Source organism: Oryctolagus cuniculus, chromosome 14 (assembly GCF_964237555.1).
Source record: "Oryctolagus cuniculus chromosome 14, mOryCun1.1, whole genome shotgun sequence".
Classification (NCBI taxonomy): domain Eukaryota; kingdom Metazoa; phylum Chordata; class Mammalia; order Lagomorpha; family Leporidae; genus Oryctolagus; species Oryctolagus cuniculus.
Window position 1 is genome coordinate 62,783,116 of NC_091445.1, and position 21,052 is coordinate 62,804,167.

Below are 21,052 nucleotides of genomic sequence, written 5' to 3' on the forward strand. Positions count from 1 at the left end.
GAAAATGGTCCAAATGCTTGGGACCCTACACACATGTGGGAGACCCAGAAGCAGCTTCTGGTATCTTCTTCTCTATCTGTAACTCTGCCTTTCCAATAAATAAATAATTTTTTGAAAAGATTTATTTAAAAAATTAAAAAATAAAGATTTATTTATTATTTGAGAGGCAGAGTTACGGAGAGGCAGAGGCAGAGAGGTCTTCCATCTGTTGGTTCACTCCTCAGATGGCCGCAAAGGCTGGAGCTGAGCTGATCTGAAGCCAAGAGCCAGGAGCTTTTTCCCAGTCTCACACATGGGTGCAGGGGACCAAGGACTTGGGCCATCTTCCACCACTTTCCCAAGCGATAGCAGAGAGCTAGATTGGAAGAGGAGTAGCCAGGTTTCAAACCAGCACCCATATGAAATGCCAGCACTGCAGGCAGAAGTTTTACCGACTACACCAAGCACAGGCCTCAATATATAAATCATTAAAAAAAAAAAAGAACCTATACTGTATGATTTTATTTATAGGGAGAATCACAGAGTTAAATTCACAGAGATAGAAAGTAGAATGGCAGTTGTCATGGTTTGGGGCTAAAGGTAAAATGGGGAGTTACTGTTTTAGGCATACAGAGTTTCATTTCTGCAAGATAAGAAAAGTTTGGAGACAAGTGTTGGTGATGGCTGCACAACAATGTAAATATATCAAATGCAACTCAGCTAAACACTTAAAATTGCCAAAATGTTAAAATGCTAAAATTTGTGATACATGTAATTCACTATCACAAATAATGTTCATAAAGAGAAAAGGTGTGTTTGTTTCTTGGCGGAGGAAAATACAAAAATGTATGGACTAAAACAGTTTTGGAAGCATCTGATATTCAAGATTATCCCACTTTCCCATCATATCAATGATATTTTAATAAAAACATTCAATGTTATCAGGCAAATTACATCCTAGCAAAGTCCACTGTTTCCTATTCAAGTAATAAAACTCTTTTCTGGGGTCATATACATTTAACTAATTAAAATGGAATAAAGTACCATGAAACTTCCTCTGTAGCTCCTGTTGCATTTGCTGGGAATTTCCATTTTCAGGACGCATGAATCCCATCAGCCTTTGTTGTACTTTGGCAGTAGTACTGAAACAAAAATTGCAGAATATGTGTGTGTGGCTTTCTGACAACTTTATTGAGATATAACTCATTTACCATACAGCTTAACAATTCAACATGTATAATTTAATCTTAAAAAAAAAAAAAAGAAAAAGTATAACCCATCAGAAGTGCTCTTTTCCATAAAAAATGAAATATGTGAAAATAAGAAAGAGTTCATGGGGACTGGTGCTGTGGCATAGTGGGTAAAGCCACAGCCTACAATACTGGTAGGCAACAGTTCAAGTCCCGTCTGCTCCACATCTGATACAGCTCTCTGCTATGACCCAGGAAAGCAGTGGAAGATGGCCCAAGTCCTTGGGCTCCTGCACCCACATGAGAGATGCAGAAGCTCATGGCTTAGATCGGCTCAGCTCTGGCCACTGTGGCCATCTGGGAAATGAACCAGAGGATGGAAGACCTCTTTCTCTCTGCCTCTCTGTAACTCTGCCTTTCAAATAAATATATAAATCTTAAAAAGAAAAGAAAAGAAAGAGTTCATGAAATAAAAACTACAATGCCAAGGAAAAAAATCATATCAGAGAGACTAAACAAATGTACTTAAAAAATCATTTGAGCTAGTCAAATGATTGACAACAGTAGTGAATACTAGAGAATGAAACAGATGGAATACAAAAGAAGCAACAGAAGAAAATTTATCAAAGTTAAGTCTTTTCATTTTTCAATTATTTATTTAAACAACAGAGGCAAAGTGAGAAAAAGATCTTTCAACTACTGGTCTACACCCCAAATAGCCACAATAGCTGGGCCTGGGCTAAGTCAAAAATCAGAAAGCCAAATCTCAATCAGGGTCTCCCAAATGGATGGTAGGGATCCAGGTTGAGTGATCACCTGCTGCCTCCCAGAGTACACATTAACAGGAAGCTGGACTGGAAGCAGAAGAGTCATAAAGTGAACCATGAATTCCATATGGGATGTGACTCTCCTAAGAGGCATCTCTAACCACTGCACCTAATGCCTACCCCCTGAGTCTTGTTAAAAATGTTTATTTATATAAAGTTGTCAGATGGGGGATGGGAGGTATTGATCTTATTTGCTAGTTCACTCTCCAAATGCAGGTAACAGCCAGGGCTGGGCTGGGCTGAAACTGGAAATCCAGAACTCCATCCAGGTTTCCCATACGGGTGGCAGGGACCCAAGAACCTGAATAATTACTACAGCATCCCAGGGTGCACAGCAGGAGCTAGAATCAGGAGTGGAGATGAGACTTGATCTGAGGTACAACATAGTATAATTACTCTGGTGACTTCAGCTCCCTGGTAATACATACCCTGGGAGACACACGTATTGGCTTAAATAGTTGGGTCCTTATCACTATGTGGGAGGCCTGGGTTTGTCCATGGTCTAACTTCGGCCAAAGCAGGCATTTGGGATGTGAACTAGCAGCCAGGAACAACCTCCCTAACCCTGGCTTGTTTCTCTCTCTATATATACTGATTTATCAAATAAATAAATAAAAGGATTAGCCTATTGAGCCACAGCACCAGCCAAAGTGTTCTAAATATTAGAAATAAAGAAAGTTTATATAATCTTCTCAGGAAACAACCAGATACTACATTTTAACATTCAAAAAGCACTCAAATGGAACAATTCTACAAAAATTCATTTGAAGATTGCCAAACAAGTAAACAAACACTATACCTTTTTCATAATATCAAGAAATACAAATTAGCTTTTTATGAGTAGGAAGTTATATCATCAAACACTTGCATATATGTAACCATTAACAAAAATAAGGTAAATTTTCCCATTGGTTTGGAACATTCTAAAGGATACAAACAATATCACATAAAAGTATAGCTACTTACATGCTCTTTTTGCTTTTAAAGACAGATATATTTATACATGGTAAATGATTATATATTCATATTTATCAATTCTTTTTAAATTTTTATATATTCACATTATTTTTAGTAGTATGTATTATTATTATTTTTTTAACAGGCAGAGTTAGACAGTGAGAGAGACAGAGAGAGAGTTAAAGACAATGAGAGAGAGGCAGAGAGAAAGGTCTTCCTTCTGTTGGTTTACTCCCCTAAGGGTCACCACGGCCAGCGCTGGGCCAATACAAAGCCAGGAGCCAGGTGCTTCCTCCCGGTCTCCCATGCGGGTGGCAAGGACCCAAGCACTTGGGCCATCCTCCGCTGCCCTTTCGTTTCACAGCAGAAAGATGGACTGGAAGAGGAGCAACCGGGACTAGTACCCGGTGCCCCAGCTGGGACTAGAACCCAGGGTGCCAGCGCCACAGGTGGAGGATTAGCCAAGTGAGCCATGGCGCTGGCCAGTAGTATGTATTTTTTAAGATTTTTATTTATTTATCTGAAGGCAGAGTTACAGATATATATATATATATATATATATATATATATAGAGAGAGAGAGAGAGAGAGAGAGAGAGAGAGGTAGGTAGGTAGGTCTTCCATCTGCTGGTTCACTCCCCAAATGGCCCTAATGGCTGGAGCTGTGCCAATCCAAAGCCAGAAGCCAAGAGTTTCTTCTGGGACTCCCACATGCATGCAAGGGCCCAAGGACTTGGGCTATCCTTTACTGCTTTCCCAGGCCATATCAGACAGCTGGACTGGAAGTGGAACAGCCAGGATTTGAACTGGTGCTCATATGGGATGCCAGCAGGCAGCGGTTTTACTTGCTATGCCACAGTGCCAGCCCCATAATATGTACTTTTTTACAATTTTAAAATGTCCATCTTAAGTATATGTCCATAAAAAACCTTTATAGGAACACTCAAAATTGCATTATTCATAATAGCCAGAAAGCTGAAACACCCCAAAGAACAATCAACTGATGAACTGAGAAATCAAAGGAAGTAGTGGTTCATGCTACAACATTTGAACCTGGAAAACATTATGCTAAGGGAAAGAAGCCAGACAGAAAAGGTTACATAGCGTGTATTTCCAAAATATACAGAACAGACAGATTTACAGTGACAGAGAAAAGCTTAGTGGTTGCCAGGGACAGGAAGAGGAAAAATGGTTAGTGTGTGCTAATGGGCACAGGGTTTCTTTGTCATGAAGATTCTGGAGTTCTGCAGTAGTAATGGTTGCATAACCTTGTGAATATACTAAAACACAGTAACCTAGAATTTAAAAGGATTAATTTTATGGTACGTGAATTACATTTTAAAAAAACACAATGTAAATGAAAAAAACAAATAAATGAACATTATTTAGTCTTACTTTGGATTTCCTAATGGTCCTCCAGCAAACTGGGAGTTTCGGTCTAGAAATTCTTGCAAACCTTTTAATTCCTGCAACACTGATTCCAGCAGCTGGCAAGGAACACTACTTTCGATCTGTAAGAATGATCATTTAGAAACACTGAGAAAACATACATAAAGAAGATACTCTATAAATATAACTGAATATAAGGTATTCTATATTTATAAACAATTGTTGCTTTTCTTTTTTTAAAAGATTTGTTTTATTTATTTGAAAGACAGAATTACAGAGAGAGGTAGATCCAGAGAGAGGTCCTCCATTCCACTGGTTCACTCCCCAAATGACTGTAACAGCCAGAACTGAGCTGATCCGAAGCTAAGAGCCAGGAGCCTCTTCTGGGTCTCCCACACGGGTGCAGGGGTCCAAGCACTTGGGCCATCTTCTACTGCTTTCCCAGGCCACAACAGAGAGCTTGATCAGAAAAGGAGCAGGGCCGGTGCCACGGCTCAATAGGCTAATCCTCTGCCTAGCGGCGCCGGCACACCAGGTTCTAGTCCCGGTCGGGGTGCCGGATTCTGTCCCGGTTGCCCCTCTTCCAGGCCAGCTCTCTGCTGTGGCCAGGGAGTGCAGTGGAGCATGGCCCCTGCACCCCATGGGAGACCAGGAAAAGCACCTGGCTCCTGCTATCGGATCAGCGCGGTGCACCGGCCGCAGCGCGCCAGCTGTGGCGGCCATTGGAGGGTGAACCGACAGCAAAAGGAAGACCTTTCTTTCTGTCTCTCTCTCTCACTGTCCACTCTGCCTGTCAAAAAAAAAAAAAAAAAAAAAAAAAGGGAAAAGGAGCAGCCAGCCAGGACTCAAACTGGCACCCATATGGGATGCTGGTGCTGTAGTGCTGTAGGCTGGAGCTTTAACCTGCTGTACCACAGCACCATCCCTAAATAATTGTTTCTTATGATCAATTCTCACTTGCTAACTAGAATAAAGGGCAATAAAGGAAACATAACCTTCCCCTCATGTTTCAAAAAGACTGATGCAAATAGAAAATCAACATCTTCACTGCTTTCCATGTGATAATGGTCACAGCCCAGATCACAACACAGAGTAACTCCAACACCCAAGGAAGCTTCTTGATGCCCCATTGTAGTTAGTGGTCCTCCCATCTCTGAAGTGTCACGTCTTACTTTTACTACTAGATTGAGTTTTTCTGCTCCTGAATCTCATACAAATGGAATCACACACTGTGTTAGGTAAATACTTTCCTCTTACTACAAGTGTGTTCTTGGAGCTGGAGTTGTGATGCAGCACGTTAAAGCCCTTGTCTGCAGTGTAGGCATCTCATATGAGTGCTGGCTCAAGTCTTGGCTGCTCCACTTCTGATCCAGCTTCCTGGTAATGCACCTGGGAAAGCAGCGGAGGACAGGCCAAGTCCTTGGGCCACTACACCCATGTAAGGAGACCCAGAAGAATCTCCTGGCTTCGGATTACCTCAGCTCTGGTCACTGTGGCCATTTGGGGTGTGAACAAGCAGATAGAATACCTCTCTAATTAACTTTTTCTTTCAAATATATAAAATAAATCTTAAAAAAAAAAAAGAAATGCATTCTTTAAAAGAGTATATGGGCAGGACTGGCACTGTGGTGTAGCGGGCTAAGCCTCTGCCTGCAGCACTGGCATCACACATGGGTGCTGGCTTGAGTCCCAGCTGCTCAATCCAGCTCTCTGCTGTGGCCTGGGAAAGCCGTAGAAGATGGCCCAAGTCCTTGGACCCCTGCACCCATGTGGGAGACCTGGAAGAAGCTCCTGGCTCCTAGCTTCCCATTGGTGCAGCTCCGGCCATGTGACCATCTGGGAAGTGAACCAGTGGATAGAAGACCTCTCTCTGCCTCTGTCTCTCTGTAACTCTGCCTTTCAAATAAATATATCTTTTAAAAAAAAAACAGGAAAAAAAAAAGAGTATATGGGCACCGTGGGCCATCTGCATCCTATCTAAGAGTGCCTTGATTTAAGAGCCAACTCCGCTCCTGATTAGTTTCCTGCTAATGGGAGGCAGTAGGTAAAGGCTCAAGTAACTGGCTCCCTGCCACTCACATAAGAGACCCAAACTGAATTCCTAGCTCCTGGATTTGACCTGGCCCAGTCCAGGTTCTTGTGGGCATTTGCAGAGTGAACGAGCGAATGGGAGATAACTCCTCTCTTTCACATACATAGAGTAAATAAAACCTCTTAAAAAGAGAAAATTAGGAAGGATAAAAAAATTAAAGGGTATCATAGTTAAAAATATTTGGTATCTTTTCATTTTAAAGGGAGACAATTTTATAAATCATATTTGTATTCTAGATTAAAAAAGGAAGTTACTACTTGAATTTGTAATAACATAAAGTATTTTTTTTTAAAGATTCATTTATTTATTTGAGAGAGAAAGTTAAAGGTGCAGAGAGAGAGAGAGAGAGAGAGAGAATGTCTTCCATCTGTTAGTTCACTCTTTAAACGGCCGCAAGGGCCATGGCTGTGTCAAGCCTAAGGCAGGAGCCAGCAGCTTCATCCAGGGGCAGGGTCCCAAGGACTTGCGTCATCCTCTGCTGCTTTCCCAGGTGCATTAACAGGGAGCTGGACTGGAGCTGGCACTGCAAGTAGCAATTTTACTCACTACACCACAGTGCTGGCCCCAGTACAAGGTTCTACAAGATGTTTTCTTAAAACAGTCTGGAGAATATGCCAATACAAGGAGATTCGGGTTGGGTCCACGAAATTTTTGTGTGTATAAGCCGAAGTATTAAGTAGTAAATTTTGACCAATGACTTTATTTATCCTTCAACAAACTTATGAGTAAGATACAACAGTCTTATTTTAAAGTGAGATATCAGGCTCTAAAATATTAAGAAATTTACAAATGATCAGATAATTAATAAGCGACAGACAAAAAGGGGGTAGATAGTTTGTTGGACACAAATGTACATAAAAGAAAAATCACTGCATCTTTGTAGTAGCATTGGGAAATGTGAATCAACCTAATAAATTATTTATACCATCAACTGGTTATATAAAAATCACAGTAATAAACACACTTACCGCAGTGATCTCTCTGTTGCCACTCTTGAATACTCTCTCCACAACTAAGCTAGCATCCCAGATGTTTCTGAAACAAAAAATATTTTAATGGATTGTGCTATAAATGCATAAAATCAATTAACATATGTAGTGAATCCCTTTCAAGTAAATTTAAAAAGAAGTTTTTGGGGCTAGTGTTGTGGTGCAATGGCATAAGCCCCTACCTGCAATGCTGGCATCCCCTATCTGAGCACTGGCTAGAGTCTTGGCTATTGTGCTCCCTGTTGATGTGCTGGAAGCACTGGAGGATGATCTAAGAACCTGGGCCCTATCACCCACGTGGGAAATCTGGATGGACTAGTGCTATGCTTCAGGCTTTGGCTTGGTCCAGCCATAGCCATTGCAGCCATTTGGGGAGTGAGCCAGAGAATGGAAGATCTCTTTGTCTCTTTGTCCCTCTGTCACTCTGCCTTTCAAATCAATCAATCAATCAAAGACAAAAAGAGGTACTGCATTGTTACACATTTTTAAGCAAATGTGATGAAAGGATATTCCTCAGATTTACTAGATAGGAGAGCTATTTAGGTATGATAGACAGGTTAGAAAAAAATGGCCACAATTCTTTGTCCTATCCTATACATATTCCCTTTGTCTCTCCTTCAAGGAGCTCAAATCTATTTCCCACATTCCAAATCTGGGCTGGATCTGAGACTTCCCTCTGGCCAAGTGAATGTGGCAGAAAAGTGAATGGTAGACCAGTTCTGAGCCTTGGCATCAAGACATGTTTTTCATGGAGCCCTGACACCACCAAGTGAATTATCCTTGGCTGGCCAGCTGGAGATAGGAGACCATGTGAAAAACAGCTCAAGCTGTCTTAGCTGAGGCGATTCCAGATCAGTCAATAAATATTGCCCAACATGTGAGATTCTAGCCAAGACAAACACATCACTCTTGAACCTCAGAGCTGAGTGTCTATGCATAAGTGAGCTCAGAAGATCAGAACTGCCCAGCTGATCTATAGACACATGTCCTTGAGTTAATTGTGGTGCTAAGAATACTATATGTTAATATGTACACATATACATTTTGAGACCATGAATATTCTCAAATAAAATACCTCAATGAATGCAGATAGATAATAAAAAGGCTGAATGACAGAAAACAATCTCATCAGTGGAAAAGTGAACTAAGTCTAAAGTAAAATTTTGGAAATAAACTGTCCCAACTTTAAACATATTTCACTACTCAAAGCAGAGCAATGTAAGCAACAGTTAATTGTTTCATGAAAAACTTACCCCATGATTCGAGAAAAGTATATGCAGATACCATTGTGCTTTCCAGAGTACACAATCTCTGGTCCAGTCATACAACTCATACTGGCGGCCTGAGTTGCAGGGGTTCCCACAGCACACACTGGAGTTGACATAGCAGGAGGCTGTATACCTTGCACACACATAGAAAAAAAAATTTATTCAAATATAACCCTAAAAATTCAAAATTATCTATAACTCAAGTTGCATATGGACAGAAAGGTGGGGCCACTTACAAAACTCATGGACTAAAATGATACTTAATATGTTCTTCTTGGTAATAAGAAACTTAGGTGGGTGCCTGCAGATATTTTCAAGTGCTGACAATACAGAATAAAAAGGGAAGAAAGCTTGTAAACGCTGCTCCTAATGCTGGGGGTAAAACAGAACTGATACTACATATTTTAGCACCCAATTAAATTCTGGCACCCACAAAAGGGGCTTTCTGGGTATGTTATTAGAGATCTGAGGTAAAGGAAATCAGGGCCAGAAAATACTTGCTCAGATATCACTTCTACTAAATGACACTTATTTTCAAGGGAAGATGGCAAGTTAGTAATTTTCACACTAAGCATGACAGATAATGACACATAATGTTAGCTTTTCAAAAAGATCAGAATTAGCAATCAAAAACAAAACAAAAAAAAGAGGTACCTTGAGATGGTGTTCCTAAAAAGGATGGATTTGGATAAGGACTACCACTAGGAGCAGGAGAACCTAAGAAAAGGAACAAGAACATGAAGATTTATAAAATCACCTTCCAGTCTTTTCAGTCTAATCAAAATTAAACTCATAAGCTCTTTTTAAGCCTAAAAGTGAGGAGTGCTATCACCCACAATAGTCAGGAATTAGGGACTCATCTTATCCCCATTCTGTAATACTTCCCACTTGGGAAAACAAAATATGGGAGTTTCTTTTCATCAAGTCACTCATCTCTCTCACCTTGAGTCAACACCAAATGAGTTCTATAAATACTACTATGTACATATTATGCATGCTAGCACACATTAAGGTTTCAATGTTAATAAAATCATCAATTTTCTAAGTCAGACTCTGTAGATTTACCAATAATACAGTAGTAACAACTAAAACACAATCAAAAGCTTTACTGACTGAAATATAAAAAGTTTCCAATATTCAAACTGCATTAGAAGCAACTTCATTTCAGTATTTCATACTCACTAGAATAGACAGGAGACCCCAAGATGGGACCAACATTACTTGGAGGTGGAAGAGAGGTTGGAAATCTCATCTGCGCTTCACCACCATACCTGTTTGTATGACAACAGAGGCTGTGTTTATTCAGTAAAACTGTCCATTATAAAAGGTGGAATTGTTCCTAGTCTTGCTCAGTTTCCAAATAAAGATTTTAAACATTACAGACTTTAAAGTCTAGTGCTGACAGCAAAATATATGTATTAAGACACATTATAAATACATATTCACTAAATGTTGACTTGATATTGCTCCTAGGACGAACTATAAAGGACTCCGGTAACTTCTAAAAAGAGATCTGCAATGCATGAAATTCATGAGTGAATGGCACTGCAATTTTTCATACTACATTATGGTTACATGGTGTTTCAGAAAATAATTTTTTAATACTGTATGTTGGCCGGCGCCACGGCTCTCTAGGCTAATCCTCCACCTGTGGCGCCAGCACCCTGTGTTCTAGTCCTGGTTGGTGCACCGGATTCTGTCCTGGTTGCTCCTCTTCCAGTCCAGCTCTCTGCTGTGGCCCGGGAGGGCAGTGGAGGATGGCCCAAGTGCTTGGGCCTTGCACCTGCATGGGAGACCAGGAGGAAGCACCCGGCTCATGGCTTTGGATCAGCAGCCATTTAGGGGGTGAACCAACGGAAGGAAAACCTTTTTCTCTGTCTCTCTCTCTCACTGTCTAACTCTGCCTGTCAAAAAAACAAAACAAAACAAAACAAAACAAAAAACTGTATGTTAAGCCACTGCTTAGAAAAGCTGTATTCCATGATGGAGTGCCAGTCTGAGTCCTGGCTACTCTTCTTCCAATCCAGCTTCCTGAAAATGAGCCTGGGAGGTAGCAGATAATGGCTCCAGTGCTTAGCCTCCTGCCACCCAAGGGAGACTCGGATGGAGTTCCTGGCTCCTGGCTTTGGCCTGGTCCAGCCCTGGTGGTTACAGGCATTTAGGAGAATGATCCAGTGAATGGAAGTTCTTATTTTCCCTCTCTCTCACTCTTTCAAATAAATAAAACTTTAAAATCTCATGGATACCAAATTTCCTTACAATGATTCAGAATCCCTCAATACTAATGGAACACTAATACAAACTAGATTTAGTGTTGGAAGAAGCAAAAAACAGAGATCAGATAGTAAATGAGGTAGACACAGAAGTTAAGATCAGAAACCACAGAGAGAATAATGTGTATATGTCTACTAGCATTATAATCTTTCCAGACTTCAACATTTTGAAAATGAATTTGAGCAATTTGCCTACATAGTCCCTCAATTATTGGACCAGACCTTCGACTATCACAATATCATCGACATCCATTTCTTATTTATTTATTTTTTTAAAAGAACATTTTTTAAAGAAAATTTATTTATTTATTTGAAAGGCAGAGTTACAGAGAGAGAGAGAGAAGGGGAGAGAGAGAGAGAGAGAGAGAGAGACAGACACACCTTTCATCCACTGGTTCACTCCCCAATGGCTGCAACAGCTTGAGTTAGTGCAAATTGAAGCTTTACCTACTACATCATGACACCACCAGCTCCCCAATGCAACCATTTAAAAAAAAGAATGGTGCAGTACACAGAAAACCTCACACACCTGAAGAAAGCTCGAGTAGCCCAAGCAGATACTTCTCTGTCACAGGCAGCAGTAGAGCAAGCAAGGATAAGGCATGTTGCACAAGCCTGGTCTTCCTAGTTAAAAGAAAAAAGAACTATCACCTCCAAAATTAACAAATATCGCAAAAGAAGGTTTGTTTAGTGCTGCATCCAGTGTTTCTGTCTGTGCCTAGCAATGAGAAGCTGGTCAGTAAATAGCTGCTGACTGAAATCAGCTGCTATTACAAATTAACAATACTGATTTTAAAGTTCATCACAAGCAGTACTAGTAAAGCATGCTTACTTCTCATCTAGTTTCTGATTTAGTTGCTGGCTATCTAATTTTTTTCTCTACATTTTAGAAAACCATAGAAAGAGCTAACATCTTTTGAGTACCTGTCATTAGTCAGAGTCAGGCACCATTTTTAGAGTTGAGTGCATATTAAGCCTCACATCACATACTGTTGTAACATTAACATTCTCTGAATCTCAGACAATGTATGTAATTTACCCTAGTGGCACTGGGATTTTTAACACAAATGGTTTCAATCTAGAGTCTGTGTATTTAACTTAGATCTGAAATTCATTCTTTTACAATAAATATTCACAGTATTGCCTCATAATTTTTAGTTATAGCTTTGAAACACTAAATGTCTCCAACTATTATCTCAAAATCATTTCTCAGATCAGTAAGCACAAAAGGCTTAGCTGGAAAGGTCTTGTGCTTTTAATAAAAATGCATTTATCACAAAACTTGAATACAAGACTATCAGCATACTGTAAAAAGAATTTATCAACAACAGAGAATAAAACTCTGACAGTTTAAGTTTATAACATTAACCTCGCTCGAAATGTCAGAATACAGAGTCATGTAGACATAAAGACTGATAAAATCACCTGTTTATTACAATATTTTAGTCTCAACTTACATTAAGTTTAACTACCATTTCCACTGTTTCATTATTTAAAATATCACATTAAGAAAGTATAATTACCTGATGTAATTTAAAGAATCTTTCAATTTCTTCTCCATCTCCACCCACGTTACTCACAAGTAAATGCCTCAGTTGATCTACAGGTCTAAGTTTGTGAAACATGAGACTCCCCTAAGAAATTATAAAAACAAAGAAAACAAGTAATAGATTTTCCAAGCTTGGCTAGTAGCAACTTTCTCTGCTATCTCATTTAACAAAATAAACAACAACAACAAAAATAAAGAATATAAACTAATTAGTCAAAAAGAACATCTATATTTCAACTGGAAACCTACACTAACTTACATATTCATAGAGAAGATTTTATAAGAAAACATTGTAGGTTGGCACTCTGATGCAGTAGGCTAAGCCTCTGCTTGAGGTGTTGACATCTCACATGGGCGCTGGTTCGTGTCCTGGCTGCTCCTCTAACAATCCAGCTCTCTTCTATGGCCTGGGAAAGCAGCAGAAGATGGTCCAAGTGCTTGGGCCTCTGCACCAGCGTGGGAGACCCAGAAGAAACTCCTAGCTTTTTACTGGCTCTGCTACGGCCACTGCAGCCATGTGGGGAGTGAATCAGCAGATGGAAGACCTTTCTCTGTCTCTCCCTCTCTCTGACTATAACTCTACCTCTCAAATAAATAAATAAAATCTTTTTTTAAAAGATTTATTTATTTAATAAACAAAATATTTTTTTAAAAAAGAGAAGAAAACATTGTGCCCTTTCCCCAAAGTTACCCCTCAAACCGCTGGATTAGAGTTAGATTATTAACATAGCATACTTGTACTATGCACATTTAGAAAAAAATAAAGTTGGATCCATATCTATACCTTATAACAGGATAAATTCCAAGCAGATCAAAAATTTAAAGAACAAATTAAATTACAACAGAAGAAATTATGAATTTAACTCTTAATTAAGAATTAACTTAATAATTCTTAATAAATTCTTAATTTTTAGTTAAGAATAAATCTTTTCATAAATCTCATAGTGAGGAAACATTAAAAAAACTTCTTTTTTTAAAGTAAGAGGCAGAGAAACAGAAACAGAATGAGAGCCACATTTGCTGATTTACTCCTCAAATGCCTACAAAACAGCCATCACTGAGGCTGTCACTTGGGTGACAGGAAACTACTTGTGCCATCATCTCTGCCTACCAGACACTGTGAAAAATCTAGAACAAGGGGCCAGAGCTAGGAATAGAACAAATGCATTTTAATGTAAATTACAGATATTCTTTTTTCAAAGATTTGATTGATTTGAAAGGCAAAGTTGCAGACAGAGGGAGACAGAAAGAGTGGTCCTCCACCCACTGGTTCACTCCCCAAATGTCCACAACAGCTAGGGCTGGGCCAGGTTGAAGCCAGGAGCTTCTTCTAGGTCTCACACGTAGATGACAGGGGCCCAAGTACTCGGGCCATCTTCCAACTGCTTTCCTCAGATGCAAAAGCAGGGAGTAGAGTAGCTGGGACACAAACAGGCACACATATGGGATGCCAGTGTCACAGGCAGCAGCTTTACCTACTCCACAACAATGCTGGCCCCTACAGGTATCTTAACAAGCATCTTAACTACTACGGCAAATGCCTGCCCCAAGATGGTACTTTAAATTGCAAGAGATAATCCATTAACAGAGGGAGGTCTAATTCAATATGGCATTTGCATACAAAGGAATATCTTTCAAATGTAAAATAGAATGAGAAAAAACTTCATAAACTAATATAAAAAGATCTCCAAAATATATTTTTGAAATATAAAAAGCAAAGAGGACGAGGTCAGCATTGTGGTACAGTGGGTTAATCTAACATTTGGACATTAGCATCCCACATTGGAACTGTGGTTTGAGTCTTGGCTGCTGGGCTTCTGACCCAGCCTCCTGCTAATGTACCTGGGAAGGCAGCGGATGATGGCTCAAGTATTTGGGTCCCTGCCAGTTATCTAAGAGATCTGGATGGAGTTCCTGGCTCTTGGCTTCAGCCTGGCCCAGCCCAGAATGCTGCAGTTATTAGGGGGGTGAACCAGTGGATAGAAGACATCCCTTGCTCCCTCCTTCTCTAATACTCTGCTTTTAAAATACATACATACATACATATTATTTCTAAAAGAAGGCAGAGCATACAATAGTGTAAATATCATACTATCTCTTGCTTGCATATCCATAACACATCTTTGGGAGGATTCACAGATACTGATATTATGGACATCTAGAGGAAAAGTACCTGGACTGGAAGCTTTTACTGCCTATTATACCATTTGAATTTCTTTAAAGCATTACTATTAAAAAAGTATAAAATACTAAAATTTTTTAAAAGCAAAAAGAGTTATAAGAAATACTTGGTTGTTGTTAGAAATAAAAATCACCTTTTAGTCCACTTAATGTTGTGAAACACAAATGTCAGAAATGCTACTTTAAGCCGGCACCGCGGCTCACTAGGCTAATCCTCCGCCTTGCGGCGCTGGCACACGGGGTTCTAGCCCCGGTAGGGGTGCCGGATTCTTTCCCGGTTGCCCCTCTTCCAGGCCAGCTCTCTGCTGTGGCCAGGGAGTGCAGTGGAGGATGGCCCAAGTGCTTGGGCCCTGCACCCCATGGGAGACCAGGATAAGTACCTGGCTCCTGCCATCGGATCAGCGCGGTGCGCTGGCCGCAGTGCGCCTTCCGCGGCAGCCATTGGAGGGTGAACCAACAGCAAAGGAAGACCTTTCTCTCTGTCTCTCTCTTTCACTGTCCACTCTGCCTGTCAAAAATAATAATAAAAAAAATTAAAAAAAAAAAAAAAAAAAAAAAAAAAAAAAAAAAGAAATGCTACTTTAGCGAAGAATGTTCCTGGGGCTGGCGCTGTGGTGCAGTGGGTTAACACCCTTGCCTGAAGGGCTGGCATCCCATATGGGCGCCAGTTTGAGACCCGGCTGCTTCACTTCCAATTCAGCTCTCTACTATGGCCTGGGAAAGTAGCAAAAGACAGCTCAAGTTCTTGGGCCCCTGCACCTGCATGGGAGACCCAGAAGAAGCTCCTGGCTCCTGGCTTCGGATCGGCACAGCTCTGGCCATTGTGGCCATTTGAAGAGTAAACCAGCAGATGGAAGACCTCTCTCTTTCTCTCTCTCTGCCTCTCCTCTCTCTGTGTAACTCTGACTTTCAAATAAATAAATAAATATTAAAAAAAAAAAAAAGAAAAGATAGTTCCTTTTGTAGCACTTAGCATTTTTGGCATTTATTAACTATTCCTTAAGAATATTCTAAAAGGAAACATTCCTAACCACTTAAGAAAATGATTCTATTAACTGACTACTTCAGAATATTTGAAAAAATCATTAAATATTGCTTCTCTTTCCACTACAGCAGATATGTACGTACCTGTGCTGAGAGGAGAACAAATTTCTTTGGAGGTAACATGTGCTGCTGCACAACCACTGGTGAGTCAGTTATTGGAATATGATCCTTATTTAACGGTGTAATTATCTTGTCTACTTTCAATTCATCTATTGCAGAAAGAGCCCAGGAATGACCATCAACACGGGTTGTCATCTATGTAAGAGAAATAAACATTTTACCCATCTGATTTAAGTTATGCAAAGCAAAAGCTTCATAAAAAGAACACAAAATACAAACCCAATCTGTAAGGAAATCTAGATTCAATATATTAGTAATACATCAGTATGAATGTTCTCAAAAGTATGCATTTAATTTTTACTATCCAATTTGTTTTTGAAGATTCTATTTATTTATTTGAAAGGCAGAGTTGCAGAAAGAGAAGGAGAGAGAGACCTTCCATTTGCCAGCTCACTCTCCAAATGGCTGCAATAACTGGTGCTGGGCCAGGCAAGCCAGGAACCAGAAGCTTTTCCTGGGTCTCTCAACTGGGTGCAGGGGTCCAGGTACTTGGGCCATCTTCCGCTGCTTTCCCAGGTGCATTTGCAGGAAACTGGATCAAAAGTGGAGCAGCCGGGACACAAACAGACACCCATATGGGATGCTGGCATTGCAGATTGTAGCTTTACCCATTACGCCATAATACCAGCCCCCTAGTATCCAATTCTTTTAATCAAGTACTTGATACTACTAAACTTCTCACAGTAGAGGACAAAAGCAAACTATTCTTAGAATGAATGTAGGGGCCAGCACTGTGGAGTAGCTGGTAAGGCCGCCACCTGCAGTGCTGGCTTCCCACATGAGTGCTGGTTCAAGTCCTGGCTGCTCCACTTGCGTAGTAAAAGATGGTCCAAGTCCCTGAGCCCCTACACCTGCATCAAAGACGTCAAAGAAGCTCCTGGCTCCGTATTGACGTAGCTTGATCCATTGGGGCCATCTGGGAAGTGAATCAGTGGATGGAATACCTCTCTGTCTCTCTGTAACTCTGCCTTTCAAATAAATACATAATTTTTTTAAAAGATAAATACAAACATTATTTACTAAATTATTTACTATTCTATCAACAACTAAAGAATGGTTATCTTCCATATTTCCAAGATAAGAATAATCTATATTTGTAGGTTTAATATTCATATTTATTGGCACATAACCTTTTATTCTCTTGTGAAGTTATATTTCTTTTCTAAGCTACTATCATTTCTTTTTTTAAAAAAAGGATTTACATATTTATTTTAAAGGCAGAGTTACTAAGAGGCAAAGAGATAGAGAAAGAGAAAAGAAAAAGAGAAAGACAAAGTCTTCCATCTGCTGGTTCACTCCCCAAATGGCTTCAATGGCCAGAGCTGGGCCAATCTGAAGCCAGAAGGAAGGAGCTTCTTCTGGGTCTCCCACAAGGGTGCAGGTGCCCAGGTGCTTGGGCCATCTTCTACTGCTTTCCCAGGCCATAAGCAGATAGCGGAATCAGAAGTGGAGCAGTCAGGACTTGAACCGGCACCCATATGGGATACTGACACTGCAGGCTGCGGCTTTACCCTCTAAGGCATGCACCGGCTCCCCATCATTTGTTTTAAAAAAGTATTTTAGTCTGAAATACTTCAGGGGTCGGTGCTTCGGCATAGCAGCTAAAGCCGCAGCCTGCAATGCCAGCATCCCATATGGGTGCCGGTTCAAGTCCTGGCTGCTCCACTTCTGATTCCGCTATCTGCTTATGGCCTGGGAAAGCAGTAGAAGATGGCCCAAGCACTTGGGCCCCTGCACAAGGTGGGAGACCCACAAGTTCCTGGCTTCAGATCGGCCCAGCTCTGGTTGTTGCAGCCATTTGGGGAGTCAAACAGCAGATGGAAGACTCTTCTCTCTGCCCCTGCTCCTCTGTAACTCTGCCGTTCAAATGAATAAATAAATATTAAAAAGAAAACTTCATTATATAATTTCAAATATCCCAATAGATTTAGAATATAGTATGCATTATTCTTATATATGTTTTATATTCTTATGCAGTATCATTATAACACTTAACAATGTAATAATTCCGGCCGGCGCCGTGGCTCAATAGGCTAATCCTCCACCTAGTGGCGCCGGCACACCGGGTTCTAGTCCTGGTCAGGGAGCCGGATTCTTTCCCGGTTGTCCCTCTTTCAGGCCAGCTCTCTGCTGTGGCCCGGGAAGGCAGTGGAGGATGGCCCAAGTGCTTGGGCCCTGCACCCCAGGGAGACCAGGAGAAACACCTGGCTCCTGGCTTCGGATCAGCGCAGTGCGCCGGCCGTGGCGGCCATTGTAGGGTGAACCAATGGCAAAAGGAAGACCTTTCTCTCTGTCTCTCTCTCTCACTATCCACTCTCCCTGTCAAAAAAAAAAAAAAAGTAATAATTCCCTAATATAAAGGAATGTTTAGTTAACATAAAATTTCCTCTGTTGTCCCCAGTGTCTTTAAAGCTGTTTTTGGAACCTAGGACTTAATCAAAGTTCATAAACTATGTTTGTTTCTTTATATTTTTAAACTAAAGTCCGTATCTTTGAGAACTTGAGCATTACAGAAATGAAATAATATGACGTATAGTTTTTAAGAAAAATGTTAAGATTTATCAAGTGCTTTCTGTTTGTAAGGCACTACTGAGTGCTTTATACTTAGGAATTCATTTAGTCCCACAACTCCATAAAAGTAGGTACTATTATTAGAATTACAAATGAGGAATTAGAAAGCCAAGAACACATTGAATCCTGTGCTCCACAACTTTGAGGAGGTGAAGTTAGAGTTCAAACCATGGTACTATTCCTACCCTATCTCCCAACCTCACCCCCACCAAACCTATATCCTCAGGGCAGCATTCTCAACAGTATTCTTATTGAGTTCTAAATCCTCACTATCACAGCGGAAGATATTTAGTAAAAGTTCAAAGAATAAAGGAAAGAGAGAAGCACCCCTTGGGGCTAGTAATTGTGGCACAGTGGGTTAAGCTGCCACCTGTATTCTATGTGGGCTCCAGTTGAAGTCCTGGTTGCTCCACTTCCAATCCAGCTCCCTGCTATTGTGCCTGGAAAGGCGGTAGAAGATGGCCTATGTCCTTGGATCCCTGGCACCCATGTGGGAGACCTAAATGAAGCTCATGGCTCCTGGCTCCTGGATTTGGACTGGCCCAGCCCCAGCTTTTGCAGCTATTTGGGAAATGGACCAGAGGATGGAAGAGCTTCTCTCTCTAACTATGCCTTTCAAATAAATAAATAAATAAATCTTTAAATCAAAAAACGAACAAAAAAATCCCTTTATTTCCTTACCTATCTATTATGCCAATTCCATGAAGCAAGTCATAAATTTGCTGAAGCTCATTCAAACCACACTCTCAACTCCAACCCTAGAAGTTGGGTTTTCCTGCACAACTTTTTCTATGCATTTCATTAGAAGGGCTCAAGTTTGAGAATAATTAGAAAGCAGTCAGTGACAGCTGAAACCAAAATAGAGCACCCAACATTCACACTCCAGTGGGGGGTGGTATATCTGGTTTGATCTCCAGCCTCTGGGGACTTTGCAGGGATACCTAGAAGTCAGAGGTGAGCAGGACACCAAAAGGAAGCAGAGTGAGGCCTTCCCCCCAAGCTCCTGGTGGGTTTGGGAGTAGGACTGGGAGGCCCAAGTGGATCCCATGGGTGTGTTCATGGCAGCCTTGCCCCTCTCCCAGGATAACTACACTGACTTCATGGGGTATATGGTGGTACTCATATTTGCTTTTAAAACAAAACTGTGTGTCTGTGTATCAAGAAGAAAGATAAAACACGAAAAATGTTAGTAATTCTCTCAGGTAGGGTTCAATGTACCATTTAAACTGTAAATTGTTACAATGTACAAAAGAAATTTATATATATAGGTAAAATTACAGACTAATTCTAAGTTATAACTAAAACGGGATGGTTATATATTTAAATAGGATAGTGATCATTTCAGAAAACACACATGTATTTTCATGTATATTATTAAAGACATTTAAAAAAAGGTCCAATATTTTCTTTAAAGATGTTTTAAATGATGACCATAATAACTGCTAATCTGACAGAGTGAAAACAAATAGGATATATTTTTAAAGTATGATTTTTAGCCAAATAATATAAATTGCGATGACATGGAAATGATTTGGCTCCCAAACACATAGAAGACTTTAAACTACAAACTCATAAATTAATGGCTTAGTGCCATTAATGGTGGAATTATGATGACTGAAAGGTAGACCTACTGGGAGGTCCTTAGAACACTAGGGGTGTGGCCTTGGAAGGTAGTCCTTGTGAAAGGGTTGTTTATAAACGCTGAGCATCGCCAGCCTCCATCTCTGCTTCCTCGCTTGCCATTTGGTTCTTTCTACGTCTGCGCTCCTTACTCCAACACTGTTGCCCTCATCATAGCCCACACCAATGGAGCTGCCCTGTCTGGACATGAACCTCCAAAACTATGAGCTAAATAAACCTCTGCTTTTTACAAAGATAGTTTCCTCATGTATTTCAGCGTAGTGATAAAAAAGCTAATACAAAAGCAGACAGTAGTAATTAAAATATAAAGCTCCTTATGCTATTAGTCTTTACTTAACATTATATGAAAGATTAGAACTCTCAGGATAACGTACCTGGGTTTCCATCATTGGCTTTTGGAATGGAAATGTATCATGATTGACACACCATAAAATGTCATTATCCTCATTTTCTGAAGCTGCCATTAGTAGAATACCTAAAAGTTTCACATATACAATTTTATTAAACAGTGTCAAATAATATGCATCCTTAATAGCATTAATAATATTAGTCTTAATAAATTTATGCTCATCAATCTTTTTAACAAACTTATAAGCAAAATTAAATTCTCTCAAAGAACATGTAAACAAGGGTAGAGCAGAGTCATTAAGTATTCTTGAGCTGATTCTATATTTCTTTCAGAAGGAACCCCCCTCATTTTTTACCAATTCAAATTTCTTAAATTAGGATATATTTTACAATCAATACGTTCATCAATTTACTTACCAACATAATAAAAATTAATTTAGTAAATAAAAAATACTGTGACTTACAATCAATGGATATTAAATATTCAATGAAATAGAGTATAAGTACAGTAATAATTAAAACACAGAAAAAATAAAAATGATGAAGATACTAGTGGAATAACAGAGAAAAAGTACCAAAGAATCAGTCTCAGCAAAAACTAGGTAATACAGTCTGATTTAGAAATTTACTGTCAC

At 40.0% G+C, this 21,052-nt stretch overlaps 1 protein-coding gene across 2 annotated transcripts in view; it reads right to left on the reverse strand.

Moving 5' to 3' along the window:
• The window catches only part of NUP155 (nucleoporin 155), a 72,005-nt gene that overhangs the window by 29,822 nt on the left and 21,131 nt on the right, over positions 1-21,052 (reverse strand). For both annotated transcript variants that reach the window (XR_011382009.1, XM_002713980.5), the window contains exons 12-21: positions 20,444-20,544; positions 15,822-15,992; positions 12,487-12,597; positions 11,493-11,587; positions 9,873-9,961; positions 9,345-9,407; positions 8,676-8,823; positions 7,402-7,468; positions 4,348-4,463; positions 1,024-1,121 (exon numbers count right to left, since the gene is read on the reverse strand). Coding sequence is in view for 1 of the 2 variants with exons in the window: in XM_002713980.5 (XP_002714026.1) it covers positions 1,024-1,121; positions 4,348-4,463; positions 7,402-7,468; positions 8,676-8,823; positions 9,345-9,407; positions 9,873-9,961; positions 11,493-11,587; positions 12,487-12,597; positions 15,822-15,992; positions 20,444-20,544 (1,059 nt within the window). In the remaining variant the exon portion in view is untranslated. The remainder of the gene's footprint in view (positions 1-1,023; positions 1,122-4,347; positions 4,464-7,401; positions 7,469-8,675; positions 8,824-9,344; positions 9,408-9,872; positions 9,962-11,492; positions 11,588-12,486; positions 12,598-15,821; positions 15,993-20,443; positions 20,545-21,052) is intronic.